This window comes from Alosa sapidissima, chromosome 23, assembly GCF_018492685.1.
Source record: "Alosa sapidissima isolate fAloSap1 chromosome 23, fAloSap1.pri, whole genome shotgun sequence".
Lineage (NCBI taxonomy): Eukaryota > Metazoa > Chordata > Actinopteri > Clupeiformes > Clupeidae > Alosa > Alosa sapidissima.
In genome coordinates this window covers 8,719,358-8,736,169 of record NC_055979.1, presented here as the reverse complement: position 1 = coordinate 8,736,169, position 16,812 = coordinate 8,719,358, and the positions used below count along the sequence as shown (strand labels likewise).

At 44.9% G+C, this 16,812-nt stretch overlaps 1 protein-coding gene across 1 annotated transcript; it reads left to right on the top strand.

Annotated features, from left to right (window-relative positions):
* The first annotated feature begins 470 nt into the window (after window positions 1-470).
* mrasb (muscle RAS oncogene homolog b) lies at window positions 471-15,243 on the top strand. Its single transcript, XM_042079912.1, has 6 exons — window positions 471-666; window positions 5,229-5,464; window positions 9,358-9,511; window positions 11,617-11,716; window positions 12,588-12,667; window positions 13,066-15,243. Exons 2-6 carry the CDS (start codon window positions 5,272-5,274, stop codon window positions 13,163-13,165), a joined length of 627 nt encoding a protein of 208 aa, XP_041935846.1. The 5' UTR covers window positions 471-666; window positions 5,229-5,271; the 3' UTR covers window positions 13,166-15,243.
* Window positions 15,244-16,812: the final 1,569 nt, after the last annotated feature.

Here is a 16,812-nt window from a genome sequence, read left to right as displayed (position 1 = left end):
AAGTAACTGTTTTCTTGAGACACCAGGCAAAATATTTGCCTGCAAGGATTTTCAATATCTGCTGTTCAAATGACACGGGCAGAAGACAACTACAAAAATCTTTCCTTTAAAAAATGCGTTGAAATAGTATGGTCCAGTTATACTAAACTTGTATTTCTTCGACACTTATCCATGGGCTGGACTGCGCCTGTTTCACTTTAAAAGTAACGGGTTGCGTTGAAGGGTTTTGGAAGAGTCCATTCAACTCTACCAAGGGATTCTCGAGTTAAAAACACTCACATTTCTATCACGCCATCGTTCTTTCTGCGTCGTTTAAAATTACTAAGCATTTTGATACTGTAGAAAAACAATAATGGTGAATTAAAAACTACAGTTTTGGTTGCGCTGCCCGACTTTTCAAAAGAAACGAAACCTTTCCCCCCACAAAGACCTTCTATTTATAGTATCAGCTGTTGCGATATAAAGAATTGGTTACAGCAAGAGTTTTGTTGTGTAGATGAGCTTGGCCTCAGACTGAATCGGGGCATGAAATATGATATTATTTAAACGTTTGTGTTTGGGCCAAAATTGGACGTCTAAACGGAAGCCGTTCAAAGGAAATGGTGAGACGAGAGGCGAGTGAACGCTGAGAGAGGCTGCAGTACACGCGTCGCACATCATCAGTTGGTAAGTTTTGACCATTTCCTCTCATCTCATCAGAAACACAAGACATTTCTTCTCGACATGTAACATCTCATTTTAATAAGACGAGCAGTAAGGGAACCGGCCTTGTGTTTCGACTAACGAGACACATTTACAAACAATGGCATTCGGTGCAAAATCGGATAGAAATCCTTTTTTTAATGTGTTGCTAATTGCGGACAGAGATGTGAAGTAACAGAATGAGAGACGCCCTTGCTCAACAAATGTCATTTGTGAACATTTACATCATTTAGCCCACAGTCATGTGTTTGACCTGATGCAAGTGGCAGCGGCCTGTCAAACCGCAGGTCTTTACTGCTGTGAGCGCAAAAATGCATTTTTCCACCTCCGGGAAATTCTAATTCTGAATCGGCAGCAGCCTCCCCAAAGAGGCAGCGACATGGCTATTATTTGGCTGCCCAGCCTCAGCCCAACTGTAGGGCAGTGTGACGCGGCCAGTCCCGTTGACTCACTTTTTGCAGTTGTAGACGTCTCACCACCAAAATATGCGGGCCCCTCTTGCGCTGTGGTACGCCAAGCGGCGGGGCTTTGTGAAAGCGATATTGTAGGCTACAGTATATTTTAGTACGAAGATGAGGTCACCATCAAACAGCCTGCCTGTCTGAATGCATGCACTTTCTTGGCTAGGGCGGGAATAGTGGATGTTCGCTGTCATAATACGGCGGTTGTGGCAAGAATTGAGTTATTGACTCGTCATTTAACCATTTACCCCTCCAACAATCCCCTCATTGATTCATCTGTGAGCTATATTTACTACAACCAGCTATGCCAACATCCTCTATAGCAATAGTGTCATATCTGTCTCTTTAAGTTGGAAAGATTGCCTCGCCTGAGTTAACAGCAACCTCAATGTAACCTCAAGTGCTGAAGGACATACACTTGAGTGACTTGTGATGTTCTTGTAGCTGAGAAACTTGAATATCGTATTTACACTGACAAAGTGTCACAATAGAGTTAGGCTACTTTAGAAGTTGGAGGAAGGAAGGATTTTTTTAGTCATCAACGTGAGGTTGTATGGCCACTGCTCATCCTTCGTGAGGCTCGTCTTCTGTCCCAAACTTTGCTTAAATGTCCCGATGTCTTGGCTGTCTGTCTCCATGCTGGTATTTGTTACTTGTTTATACTCTGACACTGGGTCCAGACATGGCCCAACCAAGTCCAGCCAGTAAACCAGAACCCGAAACGGCAGCATTGAACTCTGCTGACCCGGATCTCAGATGTGAGAGTGAGGCGTCCAGGAGTGGAGGGGGTCGTCGAGGCTTTTTTAACAAAGAGCCTCAGGAGTCTGTGGAGTACTAAAGGGAGGGGTGCAAAAGGTTTCAGAAGAGGGACTGTCTCTCTCCCTGTTTGGCCTGTTCTGGCCTCGTTTGGTCTGGTCTTGTCCTGTTTGTTTTGATCTAGTGTGGTCTCGTTTGATTGGTCTTGTATAATTTAGTTTGGTGTCATTGTTTAGTCAAATGTTGTTTGGTTTGGTTTGGTCTGGTTGGATCTGGCGTCGTTTGGTTTGGTCTGATATGGTCTGACTCTGCAGTTGAGTAGTGTTTCTGGGCCTGCGTGGTGCCTGTTTGAGTTGGCTGTGCTTTAGGGGACTTTGTTGGAGACGGCGGGGGGCACACTGAGCCTTGCTCTCCCCCACTGGAGCGTCTTGAGCCTGGGCCACGCCGAAGGAAGCGCAGCGCAGTTTCCTGGTTCGCAGCTGCGAGCCAAGCGACTGAGACGCGCAACCGGAGAGGAAATGAACAGCTTCCCTCCATTGTGGCTCACAGGAAAGGCCCCGCTGCCACAACCCGACGCCCTGTTTCCTACCAGCACAGGCCATTGTGCCGTGACTGGGCCTCCAGGGAACAGGGGTGCTGCCAGGCCCCCGTGCTCGTCCCACAAGCCCACAGGGGTCACACTGAAATCGGGTCGCACTGTGACCGCTCGGGGGTCAGCTGGGGGAGTGAACTCCTCCTAGGGTGTACCAACAGACTCAATTAGTTTTGTTTGAACTCAGTTCTGTGCAAATCTTTTTTTGTTTACAACCCTGACTAGTTTGTAAATGATGGTTTCAGTTTGAGAAATTGCCTGCACTTTGCACTTAGGCGAGAGGCCATTCTGAAGACAACGACTACACGTCAGGCTTGGTCTTTGTTCCTGCATCATAGATCCAGAAGAGAGATGAGCATTCATCTGTGCTCTCTCTCTCACACACACACACACATTCACACACACGCACACACACACACACACTCTGTCATGCCTGCAGTCAGTTTTAGGAGCAGTCTGTGAGAAGTAGAACTAGCAAAACAAAAACACGCTGCTGTGCCGATGACGTTGGCTGATGACCGGCTCTTGCGTCAGTCCTCCACAGTCGTCACGTGGGGGCCGGTTAAAATGAGTCTGCCCGTCGGACACGCAGGCACCCTCAGTGGCCAGCTGAAGCTCTAAAGGTGCTAACAGGTGTCTGCGTTTACCCGACACACACACACACACACATACATACACACACAGCCACAGCATCCCGATGCTGCTGGCTCCATGCTCACATAATAGCATGGGTTTGTTGTTGTTATTGTATAGACCCTTTCAACAATAAAAACAAAAACAATGCTTGAACGTTCTATTTGGGCCCCAATCTACTTCCTCTGCATTAAGATAACATATGGAATGTTAAAAAGGAAGCCTTGTGGGGCCAACTATGATGCTGATAATGGAACTCTCTTGAAAGGGTCCATAGGGAGCTGCCCTCTCCATAGGCTGTGTGTCCATTTCATACATTTACATTTATTCATTGAGCAGATGCTTTTATCCAAAGCAAATGAGAAATAACTGAGGACGAACATTGAAGCTACAGTGCAGAGGAGACCTTCGGTAGGAGTTACTACTGCATCAATCAATACAACCACTAGAGGATGAGAGTTCAGACGTTATAAGTACTAGTCAAAGTGTGGTACGAGGAGAAAGTGGTCAAAGAAAGAGGTAGAGTAAGGAAGAGATGAGAGGGAAGTGCATGGTAAATGCAGGGGAAGTGCATGGGAAGTGCATGGTAAGTGCATGTTAGGTTGTTGAAAGTGTTAGGAGAGGAGATATCATTGTTGTTATTATTGTATAGGGAGCTGTCCTCTCCATGGTACGTGTCTGCTTTAACTGGCTGTCTGTTTACTTTATTGAGTTGTGTCTGAACCCTGGAATTAGGACCGACTGAGACAAAAGCCCAGGCTGCGTCCCAATGAGCACGCTCAGTAAGAGGCGAGGGGTGGTGGTGGTGGTGGGGGGGGGGGGGGGTTAGTATTTGTGTCTCTATTTGATGGGGTGGCTGTAGTGGTGGTGCAGGAGAGTATTTATGTTTTTGTTTTGCGCCTGTCTGTCTGTCTGTCTGTCGTCTGGGAGACGAGGCGAGGAGACGCTGGCCTGGACGAGGAGTGCCGTAATCCCCGCGTCTAGACCGTACTTCCTGAGTGTGCGTCTCCGAGTGTGTGTGTATGTGTGTGTCTCTGTGTGTGTGTATGACGGTCTCACGGCAGGGAATGAGGAGGAGAAAAGACTGCGGTCAGCATCTTTCCCTCACTTCTTTCTCTCCCCTTTTCTCTTTCTCTCTTAATCCCTTTCTGTCGCTCTCTCTCTTTGTCTTTGGCTCTCTCTCTTTCTCCCTTTCTGTCTCTCTCTCTGGCTCTCTCTCTCTCCCTGTCTGTCTCTCTGGCTTCCTCTCTCCCTCCCTCCCTCCCTGCCTCTCCTCTCATTCCCTCTGTCTGTCTCTCTGACTCTCTCTCTCTGACTCTCTCTCTCTCTCTCTCTCTCTCTCTCTCTCTCTTGAGAGTTGTTCTGTGTTAGCTTTATGACATTGTTTGCTGTGTAAGCATAGTCAGTCCTGCAATTTTGACTTGGCTTTCTGCTCAAGCTTGATTTAGCTGCATACATATATGGGTGTATGTGTTTGTGTGTGTGTGTACTGTATTTGTCCGTGTGTGTGTGTGTTTGTGTTTGTTTATTTTCAGAGGCCTGCTTTGTTTATTGTTTTGGAGCTGATGACTGTTATTGTTTTTGAGCCGTGCTCACACCTTATCTGATCCTCCAGAGATAGAGAGAGAGAGGGAGAGAGAAATAGAGAGAGAGAGATGCAGCTCTGGTAGAAGGATGCAGAGATATTTTTCATCTCTTTAGAACAGTCTAAGCAGATAGACGCTCTCCTCTCCTCCTCTCCTCTTTGTCTCTCTGGTCTCCTCTCTCTTCATCGCCTCCTTCATGTTTCTTACCGTCTTTCGCTTTGATGGATTCTTTTTTTCTTCATTTTTTTCCTTGTTGAAGGAAGAAGGGGGCGGTGATTGGGGGGTGAGGGGTGTTGGACTGTTGTCATGGAGACACCATCAGCATAAGTAGCAGCATCAGCAGCACCAGAGTCTGACTCTCCTCTCCGTTTCTCTTTCTACATCATTTTCTTTCTTTCCTCCTTTCTCTCTTTTTTTTCTCCCTCTTTTTCTTTTCATCTTTCCTCACTTCCCCCTCTCTGCCTCTCTCTCTCTCCTTCATCCTCCTCTTTGGTCCAGGTTTTAGGTGTAGCTGTTGCTGCTGCCTGCTGCCGACGTCGTCATGGCGACCAGCGCGGTGCCCAGCGACAACCTCCCCACGTACAAGCTGGTGGTAGTGGGTGATGGGGGCGTCGGCAAGAGCGCACTCACCATCCAGTTCTTCCAGAAGATCTTCGTGCCCGACTACGATCCCACCATCGAGGACTCCTACCTGAAGCACACAGAGATCGATGGCCAGTGGGCCATCTTAGATGGTGAGGAACACTGTCTCTGTGTGTGTGTATTTGTTTGTTGGTGTGTGTGTGTGTGTGTGTGTATGTGTGAGACTCCTACCTGAAGCACACAGAGATCGATGGCCAGTGGACCATCTTAGATAGTGAGGAACTCTCTCTCTCCGCTCTCTCTCTCTCCCTCTGTGTGTGTGTGTGTGTGTGTGTGTGTGTGTGTGTGTGCATATACATGTACAAGTATGCAAGTTTGATTGTGTATGTGTTTATGCATGCAAGTGTGTGTGTGTGTGTGTGTGACTGTCTTTGTCCACATCATGACCCATGTCTTATTTATCATTAGACAGGGAATGGAATGTGACATTTTTGTCTGGCCCTGTTCCACTCCGAGCTTATCTAGTTCTGGCTTCTGTGTGTGTGTGTGTGTGTGTGAGTGTGACAGTGTTTGAAACATTGTTTTCCTCCCATAAAGGGTTTGAGAAAGTGATTCAGCCTATTATCTGTATGAATCACATCCGGGCCTCATTGAGGAGAGAGAGAGAGAGAGTGTGTGTTTGGATGGTGTGAAGTGCTGTGAGGTAGAGAAGGAGGGAGAGAGAGAGAGTTTGGATGGTGTGGAGTGTTGTGAGGTAGAGAGAGTGTTTGGATGGCGTGGAGTGTTGTGAGGTAGAGAGAGTGTTTGGATGGCATGGGGTGTTGTGAGGTAGAGAGAGTGTTTGGATGGAGTGGGGTGTTGTGGGGTAGAGAGAGTGTTTGGATGGAGTCGGGTGTTGTGAGGTAGAGAGAGTGTTTGGATGGCGTGGAGTGTTGTGAGGTAGAGAGAGTGTTTGGATGGAGTGGGGTGTTGTGAGGTAGAGAGAGTGTTTGGATGGAGTGGGGTGTCGTGGGGTAGAGAGAGTGTTTGGATGGAGTGGGGTGTTGTGGGGTAGAGAGAGTGTTTGGATGGCGTGGAGTGTTGTGGGGTAGAGAGAGTGTTTGGATGGTGTGGGGTGTCGTGAGGTGCTCCAGCTGTACACCTGTGTCCTTTTGAGTAGTGTTGCACGGTGCACCGATACTACAAAAGTATCGCAATACCCTGAAATTAAAAATGTCACGATGCCTAAGCAACCATGGCAAACTTTTACATCTGAAGAGAGATCCTTGCTAACTATCCTGCTAGCTCAGGTCACGTTTGACAATTATTGCTCGCTAAAATCATTAATGAACTTATCTCTTCTATGATCCAAGAAAGATTTTCTTAGACTTGTACATTTTTTGAACATTTATGTTATCTAATGACATACATAATTTATTGCATCCACATATCCTTATGCGCTATGTGCAACTTTTATTCACTAGACTAAAACCGTGAGACAAGGTCAATTACTCTCATGTATCTCTTAAAGTGACAGGCACTCAATTGACCTGTCGCTAAGCCCCACCCCCCATTGTTACCGTGTGAAAACTCGGACAAACAAACCAGACTTGATTAGAAATAGATTGTGGACAGTATATGAAAGCAGGCTTTGAGGACGTTTTGGTCGAAAAAGGATTTACTTTCCTCCAGAAGCTATCAAAAGGGACTTAATTATGCTATGGAGGGGTGTATTCAAAACTTTAGAATACATACAAGGTGACAAGCAGTTGTGGCGAGTAGCCGTGCAAATCACTGTGCAAAAAACCACTGACGTTAATGCTAGCTAGCTAGCTAGTGGAAGATTTATACTAAGATATGTTAGGTTACGTTAATATTTGATGTAGTAAGAATATAGTAGTTGGTTAATGAGCATTTTCATCTTGGAATTTAACAGGGAACCTGTGCCCACGTTGTTGGCTTAGTAGCCTACATTACGTCGAGCTGTTGCAAACGCGAGAGACGTCCTGTAGGCTACTGTTGATGAAAATACACCCCGTTTTCTAGCCTCTCGGGGTACCGGCTATCATTATTACACGTCCCCCTGCAAAACGTTTGACCATGGTTATCCGTCGGGTTTTTTTGAGTTAATAAACTCCATAAATAACCATTAATTTGTCATTTTATGCCTCCTCCCTGTTGTTTCCTATGGAGTTGTCCGAGCTGATGTCCGAGTCCCGTTGAGGCTGGACTGTCATTGGCTCATCAGCGTTCTAAGGGTGGCGCTTAGCGACAGGTCAATTACACCTACACATCACCAATGTGCACTCAATAGAGCATCACAGTCCCGCCCACAGCCGATGCCGGAAGTAAAAATTCAATGCAATTTCTCCATTGACAATTGCGGTATAAGCCATAAAAACTTAACTGCACGTGGTAGACTTAAAACCAGCTACTGCTGTACTAAGCGATTGTATATGCTCATATAGATGCCAAAAGTTCATGCTGCACTAACCTTGTTTTGTTTTGAGATAAATTATTGACAAAGATGGCGTCTTTTACTGGAGTCTTTTACTGCCTATGGTGAAAATCTTAATGTGATTAAAAACTTTCTTGACGAATATTGGTACTTGTATCAACAAGGATTGTGGTTTATACATCACACAAACTTAGTCAGGGCCAATACACTATCAAATAGACCACTGGAAATGTTAGTTTAAACACTCAAACTTTTCAGGTAGCCGACAGGCTAACCTTTAGCATTTCCGACATTGTATGTCATTACATAATGCAGCTAACATTAGCCTACATGCTGCAACACAGGTATTAAATATATTATGTTTTAGTGAGTGTCCAAAGGGGTGAAAGCCACTTTAAATCATTATTGATACGAAGCACTGCACCATGTTGCTAATGTTAACGTTAACCGCTTTCACACACACACAATATAAAATACACGATGATAAATATAAAATTAAATATCAAAACACTATTATTTACACGATTACTCCTGAAATAACTGATATTAACTGCACATTCACTATATAAAAATCACTGTTTGGAGGAAAGGGTTTGCCTGCTGTCGCCGGTTTGAAATGATTGGCGCGGTTCGTCCTTGCTTGATGATGTCAAGGTGGTGGGGCCCCCAAATCAAATACATTTTTAAAAAAGTATCGAAGAAGTATCGAAATCGCAATTCTTGACTTTTTTTGACTCTGTATCGAAAAAATAAATGTTGGTAACACTACTTTCGAGCCCATGTGGACGTGAATCATCAACACTCCAAGTGCTCGACAGGAAGTGGCAGAGCACGCCGCGGGTGTGCTTTCAGCATGAGCCTTACAAAGCAGGAACACAGACACACACAGGTCTGAATGTGAGGTGGTGTGTTTTCATCAGGAGGCTTATGGAGCAGGACACACACACACTCACACACATTCACACACACACTACAGGGTGGTCAGAGGAGAGGCACAGACATGGGCAACAACCCAGCACATAGAATGCATTGATGAGGCAGGATGGGTAACCCAAAGGGGTTGTGGGTAGGAGGCAGCTGGAACATCTAGTAGCCACAGAGGATTGTGGGAGTGTGTGTGTGTGTGTGTGTGTGTGTGCGTGTGTGTGCTGGAGGGCCTGCATGCCTTTGTGGAAGTTCTGTGTCCCTGTGTGTATGTGTGTGTTTTTTTGTCCATGTGTGTTTGGCCTCTGAATGCAATACAGTTCAATTCAACTGTATTATACCACATCTATAACGACTGTATTATACCACACCTATAACAACTATACCGCACCTATAACGACTGTATTTACACCGCACCTATTACATCTATATCACACTTATAACAACTGTATTTATACCGCACCTATAACAACTGCATTGCCCGCACCACACCTATAACAACTGTATTTATACCGTACCTATAACAACTGCATTACACCACACCTATAACAACTGCATTACATCGCACCTGTCCCATGGCACTTGCAGATCCCAGAACCCCAGTGTCTTTTTGTCTATGGGTATTTTTGTATGTGTATGTTTCATGAATGTTTTGGTGTGTATGTGTGTGTGCGTGCGCTGCAGTCTTGGACACGGCTGGACAGGAGGAGTTCAGTGCAATGCGGGAGCAGTACATGCGGACAGGCGACGGCTTCCTCATCGTCTTCTCCGTCACAGACAAGGCCAGCTTTGAGCATGTGGACCGTTTCCACCAGCTCATCCTCAGGGTCAAAGACAGGTGGGCACACACACACACACACACACACACACACACACACACACATACACACACACACACTAGGGGTGGGCGATATGGACAAAAAATAATATCTCGATATTTTTTGTGATTTTGACGATAACGATAATTAGTCGATATCCTTTAAAAAAATGTTTTTGTTAAAGTCTGAGTTACTTTACAGCTCATTATTTATGAATAACATCATTACAATAATAACCAATAACCTAACCTGTGACTTTTTAACCAAATCAACCAATGCATTGTCACTCTGACACATTTCCAATTCTGCCCCCACTTGTGTGTGTGGCAATGACATGGTCTAGCCAGCTACATTAGAGAAGATGAATAGGCCTAACAGTTTCCCAAGAGAAAGTCTGAAGCTGAAGTTCCTTTCAAACCTTTACATAGGATTCAATGTAAAACTAAGAGCAGACCAACAGAGTAGCCTACATCTCAGTTATTTCCTTCTATGTTTTGTTTTAGAGCAATCACGTAGGCTAGCATTCCAAGTTACAGAATAGAAACTAATGCGTTAGCTTATGGCTAATGTAAATGAGAAATCCCATAGACATGCTAACGGTTAGCATAATCGGTAAACGTAGATATACATATAACTTCAGGCCATTTACAAAAGAGTTACATGAGAATAGTTATTTGTTTACAACTGACTATTAAAATACTCAAAGGCTAATGTTTTCTCTACATATAATACCGTGTAGGAAAAAACGTGACTGTCTCATCAATGCTACTTGAACAGAAGTAGCCGCATAAAATCCCAAGTAGGCTACTCTTGCTGCACAAAATAAACATTAGGCTGCGTGGGACAACGTTGTGACCCACTAGTGATCACGTGACACTTGCTCTGCTGCACTTCTCCCGCATAGCCTACCTCCTGGGAATGTACACACACATACACACACACACACACACACACACACACACACACACACATACACACACACACACACATTCACTGACACTCACTCATCCATACACACACAGGGATGTGGATTTCTCATTGAACATCACACACACACATACATGCATTAAAAATCCATGTACTTACACACACACATAGACTAGGTCTGGCCATCTGGGCATTGCAAGGCTTTCTATAGACATAGTCATGGATATACAGTTCCCCTGAAGAATTCTGTGATTTGAATACACAACAGTAGCCCTGCCGAAACTTAAAGACACACACACACACACACACACCTACAGATTCTGCTACTGTATATTCTGAAACCAGACAGCTTCTGGAATGCAAGCACACACTCACATTCAGTCTAAAGAAAACCAAACCCACACACACACACACACACACACACACACACACACACACACACAGACACACAGAGAAGTCTACTTTTAGACTTTGTCACACATCCTCACACTCGTACAGGCGCTTCACAGCTACTTTCACTGGCTTCCTCTGTTGTCTTCCTCCCTGCTGCGCAGCCAATCAGGATGTCCGCTGACGTACTCGAAGGCGGTTAATTGGCCTGTCCACTGAGTTTGTGTCCTGAGGGGCGTGGTTCAGTTCATCTTGGTCTATCATCACACACACACAACACACGGATCTCCGCTGTACTGCCCTTAACAGCAGCTGTTTCCTGTGAAAGGCACTCTTGTCAATCACAAGTGCGTACAGGCCCAACAAGCTAACAGGATAAATTATACATGTGAATCTTTCTCTCCACTTCTCGCTCTCTCTCTCTCTCTTTTCTGACACACACACACTCTTTTGTGACCAACACACACACTCACATGCACATCCTTTCAGTTATGTGTATACACATATACACACACACTGTCTTTCTCTCCCTCATCTGACACACACACACACACACACACTCACACTGACACTCATACACACACATCCTATCATGCACATGTATACACACAAACACACACACACACTCTTTTCTAACACGCACACACACACACAAGACACTCTCTCTTTGTTGCTGCTCCTGCTGAGTGATGTGTGTGAATGAGCAGTTGATGTGTTTGTGTGTGTGTGTGTGTGTGTGTGTGTGTGTGTGTGTTAATAATGCATTACTCTGCTCTTATCCTCTGTCCCTCGTACTGGCCTTGGATAGGGAGTCCTTTCCAATGGTCCTGGTAGCCAACAAAGTGGACCTGGTGCACCTACGCAAAATCTCCTCAGAGCAGGGTCGGGAGATGGCCACGAAACACTGCGTAAGTGTGTGTGTGTGAGTGTGTGTGTGTGTGTACTTGTATGAGGGAGTGGTTAGATATGTGTGTATGTGGTGTGTGCTTATATGTGTGTGTGTGTGTGTGTGTGTATGGGAGGCTGTTCAATGGTCCTTGTACCAGTCTCTCACCAGATGTTTGTATGTTTGTATAGCATGCCCTCCAACACAGGCAGACTCTCCATGCCATCCCATACAGTTCACATTTCAAAGATTAAATCGGCAGATCAAAGGAAAAATGCATGAAATTGAAAAGCTGCGCTCTCCTGCTATGAGATCTGAAATGTAAAGCAATGTGGTGGTTTAAACCGCATCACATGATGTGAATTCCAGTAATGTTCCCATTAAGTTACTAACGTGCGCCCCTGGGAGATGGAGAAATTAAATAAGATGTCCAACTCCACTGTCTGCACAGGGGGATCAGTGTTCTGAACCTCAAGGTTGGCCTGACGGCCGGCCAACCCTTTGCCAGAGTGACCATCACAGGGTGTTCTCTGTGTGTTACATTTCAGCTGTACATGTGTGTGTGTGTGTGCGTGTGTGTCTGTCTGTGTGTGTGTGTGTGTGTGTGTCTGTGTGTGTTTTCTCTGTGTGTGCGTGGTTGTGTGTGTCTGTGTCTGTTTCTCTGTGTGTGTGTGTGTGTGTGTGTGTGTGTGTGTGTGTGTGTGTGTACGTGTACATATGTAACCCAGTACAGTGTGTGGAACAGAACACCAAGTCCTTTGCTATTGTCCCATATTTGTTTGATTCTTTTCAACAGATTTTGCTACTAAAAAACAAACAGACTGGACCTCTGGTCAACCCTAGTTGACCTCTGCATTGAAACAAATGCTGACTGGCTTTGATGTTTGTTGTAGATAACCTACATTGAAACAAGTGCCAAGGACCCTCCCATGAATGTGGACAAAGCCTTTCACGAACTGGTGCGCGTCATCAGGTAGGTCACTTAAAACGAGCTCCATCTCCGAGGATCAAAGTATGTGTGGACAAATGAAACATTCTACTTCCCAAGAAAGCCAAACACTGTTGAAATTGTACTATTATTACTTCATGTGTAGCAAAGATTATGGAGTGTTTTTTTCGTTTTCTACTCGTGAGATTTCAGATCAGTACAGTTTTTCTCTGTCACACTTAATTCCATGTTTTCTCTTATATTTCTCTCTCCCCCGCTCTCTCTGTCTCTCGTCCTCTCCCCCACTCTCTCTCTCTCTCTCTCTCTCTCTCATCCTCTCCCTTTTTCTCTCTCCCTCTTTCTCTGTCTCCCTCTCTCCCTTTCTCAACCGCCCCCCCCCCTGTCTCTATTTCTCTGACCTCTAACCCCTGGTGTCCTTCCAGGCAACAGATTCCAGAGCGGGGTCAGAAGAAAAAGAAGAAAGCCAAGTGGCGAGCTGACCGACCTACCGGATCTCACAAACTGCACTGCGTCATCTTCTGATGCCGTCACTACTTGAGTGTGCGCACGTGTGTGTGTGTGTGTGTGTGTGAGAGAGAGAAAGAGAGAGTGTAGGAAGTGAGAGCACACTACACATGGACACACTTCTGTATGTGTGTGTGAGAGCGATCGAGAATTTTGAAACTCTTCAGTAGTTAAAGGCACCCAGGCGATGTCAGACATGTGTGTGCGCACGTGCATGTGTGTGTGTGTATAATTAAGGCACCCAGGCGATGTCAGGCGTGTGCGTGTGTGTGCGCGCGTGCATGCATGTGTGTGTGTATAATTAAGACACCCAGGCGATGACGGGCATGGACTGTTACCCCACCGAGTGCCTACATCCTTCAGGTCTCTCGTGGCCACTTTGATCACGCACTCCTGGTTCCGTTTGGACCGGCGAGGTCTGCGCCACTCGTCTAATACATCGGAGAGGATGGGGGAGGGGCTAAGATTATTCCCGCCCCCCTTGCCACTAATGCCGCCCCTAACCCCCTGGAACCGTCCAACCAATGGACCTCAGTAAGGCAGGACCCATCCACTCACACACACACACACCCACACACACACACACACATATATATCTGAAGAGGCCTTTCTCTTGGTTTGGGTTGTGTTGATGTTGTTTTTATGTTGTCATGTGCTGTATGCGAGAGCAGGACCTCATCATCACTGCGGGGTCCTCATCAGTGTTCTATGTTTTTCGGTGATGGCCTCTGACCAGTGGGAAGCCTGCAGAGCTCAGCCTCCAGCCAATCGGAATCTTGCCCAGCTCAGTCTCCGGCCAATAGGAAGTCGGCACATCTCAGCACTCCTCCTGAGTTAAACCCAAGGCAAAAGGGTGAGGGGAGGAGAGAGGAAGAGAAGAGAGTGAGAGAGAGTGAGGAGAGAAAGAAAGAAAGAAAGAAAGAAAGAGGATGTGGATGTTTGCGTTAGGATCAAGAGGCCTGCCAACACAGCATAGGAAGAACGAGAGAGTTGAAAAGAGCAAGAATGAGAGTGCGACTGAACTGAGACCAACGTGGAGGATGGCAAAGCAGAGAAGCAGAGAACAGGATGAAGAGACAGACGGATGGACGGACAAACTGTGAGAAACAGACAGAACGTGTGAGAAAGACAGCCTGACAGACAGAGAAGGGTTGAAAAATATGAAGAGAGAGAGGGAGAGAAAGCTTGAGCTTGCGAGGTCTTGGATTCCCAAATGCATTCCAGCTGGCTGCTGGGCTTTAGACAGTGTGTCAAAGTCTGGGCCAATGCCAAAGTGCAGCCTCAAAGTTCGACTTTGTGTGTGTGTGTGTGTGTGTTTGTGTGTTTGGCAGATTGCTGAATAAGCATTTGTTTTTGTTGTCACCTGTCTGAAACACTTGATGTACTATTTTCTGAACATTCTGGGCTTGTAAACAAACAAACAAACAAACAAACAAACAAAAACAGAAAAATAAATGAAAAGTATGTCGCTTGCTAAAAACGGTATTCTGCAAATGTCTTGAAGTGCTTTACATTACATGGATTATATTTGAAACATGAGTTAGAGGGCTGTTCATGATATAGTGGACTATGTGTTAAACCAAATGAGATGAATTTGACCACCTTGCCATACCTGTTGAGTGGTCTGATGGAATATGAAGGTTGCTGTCATTTCTGATTTGTTGTTGTTGTTGTACGTCTTTATCGGAAAAGGTGTATTTTGATGTGTCACTGGCACTGGCAGCTTGGTGGTTTACTTTGTCCTGTTGAATCAAGGTGTGTGTGTATGAGTAAGTGTGTGAGAGAGAGGGAGAGGGAGAGTGTGTGTATGAGAGAGAGAGGGAGAGAGTGTGTGTATGAGTGTGCCCATGGGAAATGGTGCAAGGATGTGCTGGTTTTTGTTTGTTTCTTAGCGGTCAACATTTTTGCTACTGTCTTTTTTTCATCATTATTTCTTTAATAAGTAATTTATTGTTATAAATATTACTACACCAACATATTTGATTTTTGTCTAGCAGAGTGCCAGGCTCACTATGAACTTGTGGAAAAAAGGGATTTACTTGTTATTCAAAAATTCAGGTTTGTAAGTAAACTAATAAACTTGGTTGTTCAAAGGAGTGTGGCCTGTGTGTGTGTGTGTGTGTTTTATATGGATGATTAAACATGGTTGATATCTTATAAATGTTTTTCATACATCCAACATGCTGTAGGGCAATCTTAATTATTAGTGTTAGTCTGATTTAATAAACACAATTCAATGTGATATGTAGCTCCACAGGGGTCACAAACCTCCGCTGTGTCAGGAATACGGTATGGCTGGGTCAGAGGAGAGAGTGATTATTTTCCCATTCAAGATCTAGATTATGCACAAACTGAAGCCCCATCCACATGAGAACGACGAAAACTCTTTTGTCTTTGTGAAAACGATAGAGAGAAGAGAATGAGCAGTTAGAGGACCATGACCTCTAATGAATTTGCCACCCTTCAGGCTGAACACCTGGGAAGGTGTTCTCTAGCCTACTACTCCATTGGCATATGAGGTACGCCTGTGAGATGAATCAATCGAGTCAATTGATTCATTGCCAATAATGGCTTCCAACAATTACTGAAACAACACATTGAATACATTGAAGGACTGGGAAGGACTGGGTAGGACTGACTTACAAAGTGGGCAGTCTGACATCACACACCTCCCTATCATTCTGTGTGGTTCATATAGAATGATGTAACGACTATTTTGGAAATACTAGTAGGCTAAAGCAAAAAAAGGAAGGACAATTAACTCTTTGCTCATAGAAATGTGTAATATAATTGTGTGTGCATAAAAACTTAAATATGGCCCTCATAGTGATACACAAAGGAGCAGACACTATTACAGTTTTTCTCAGTTATTTTGGCACATTTCTCCGAAACTCTTCTCTTCTCTTGAAACTTTGAAACATATCCACTGTCTTGCAATCAACCCCCTCCTCCACACACAATAATGTTTAACTTTGTAGCTTTGAAACTGAAAATATGCTGCCTCGCGCATTGTTCATTAGAAATTTACAGAGTAAACTGTCATATTGACAACAAGACAAAACAGTTTGACTATCTTGACATAAACAGTGGCATCATGACTTGGCATTTTGATTGCACTGACCATTTCAATGGCATAAATATTTGCTTTTGAGGCATAAACTAAGCATTTTGATCAAAATGCAGGTTATCCACTATGCTGTGCAGTTTGCTACCCTGGAAATCCAGAGTTCTCCCGGGAGCACAATTTTAATTTGCTCAGTGAGTAACTCTGGCAATGAGTAATGAGTACTATGTCCCTTGTATTGTGGGGCACCAATCACATCGGTGTATCTGATATAGGCGGGCCAGAGGCGAGCTAAACAGATGACAGTCGTAGTGTTATCCAATTGCATTGAAGTACGGAATCAATCAGTAGCCATTGGTCATATAGTGTTATCCAATTGCATGCAGTGAGATTTTCAAATGCATGCTTGGTGCCGCCCCTCGAGTTGGGCCATTACATTATTCATGGCCAGACCCTTAATCTTTTGGATTTGGCTCTGGAATCTCCAGCCTAGCAGTTTGCACTATTGTTTTGAGAAATGCACCAATACAACTGTTCTTCCAGAAATGCACCAACTGTTCTTCCAGAAATGCACCAAAGCGACTGACAAAAACGGTAAGGA

Excerpts from the sequence above, each read along its gene's own strand:
- mrasb (XM_042079912.1), top strand. The coding sequence starts at position 5,272 with ATGGCGACCAGCGCGGTGCCCAGCGACAACCTCCCCACGTACAAGCTG. Across the intron at positions 5,465-9,357 it reads CCAGTGGGCCATCTTAGATG|TCTTGGACACGGCTGGACAG; the intron begins GTGAGGAACACT and ends CGTGCGCTGCAG. Across the intron at positions 11,717-12,587 it reads AGATGGCCACGAAACACTGC|ATAACCTACATTGAAACAAG; the intron begins GTAAGTGTGTGT and ends TGTTTGTTGTAG.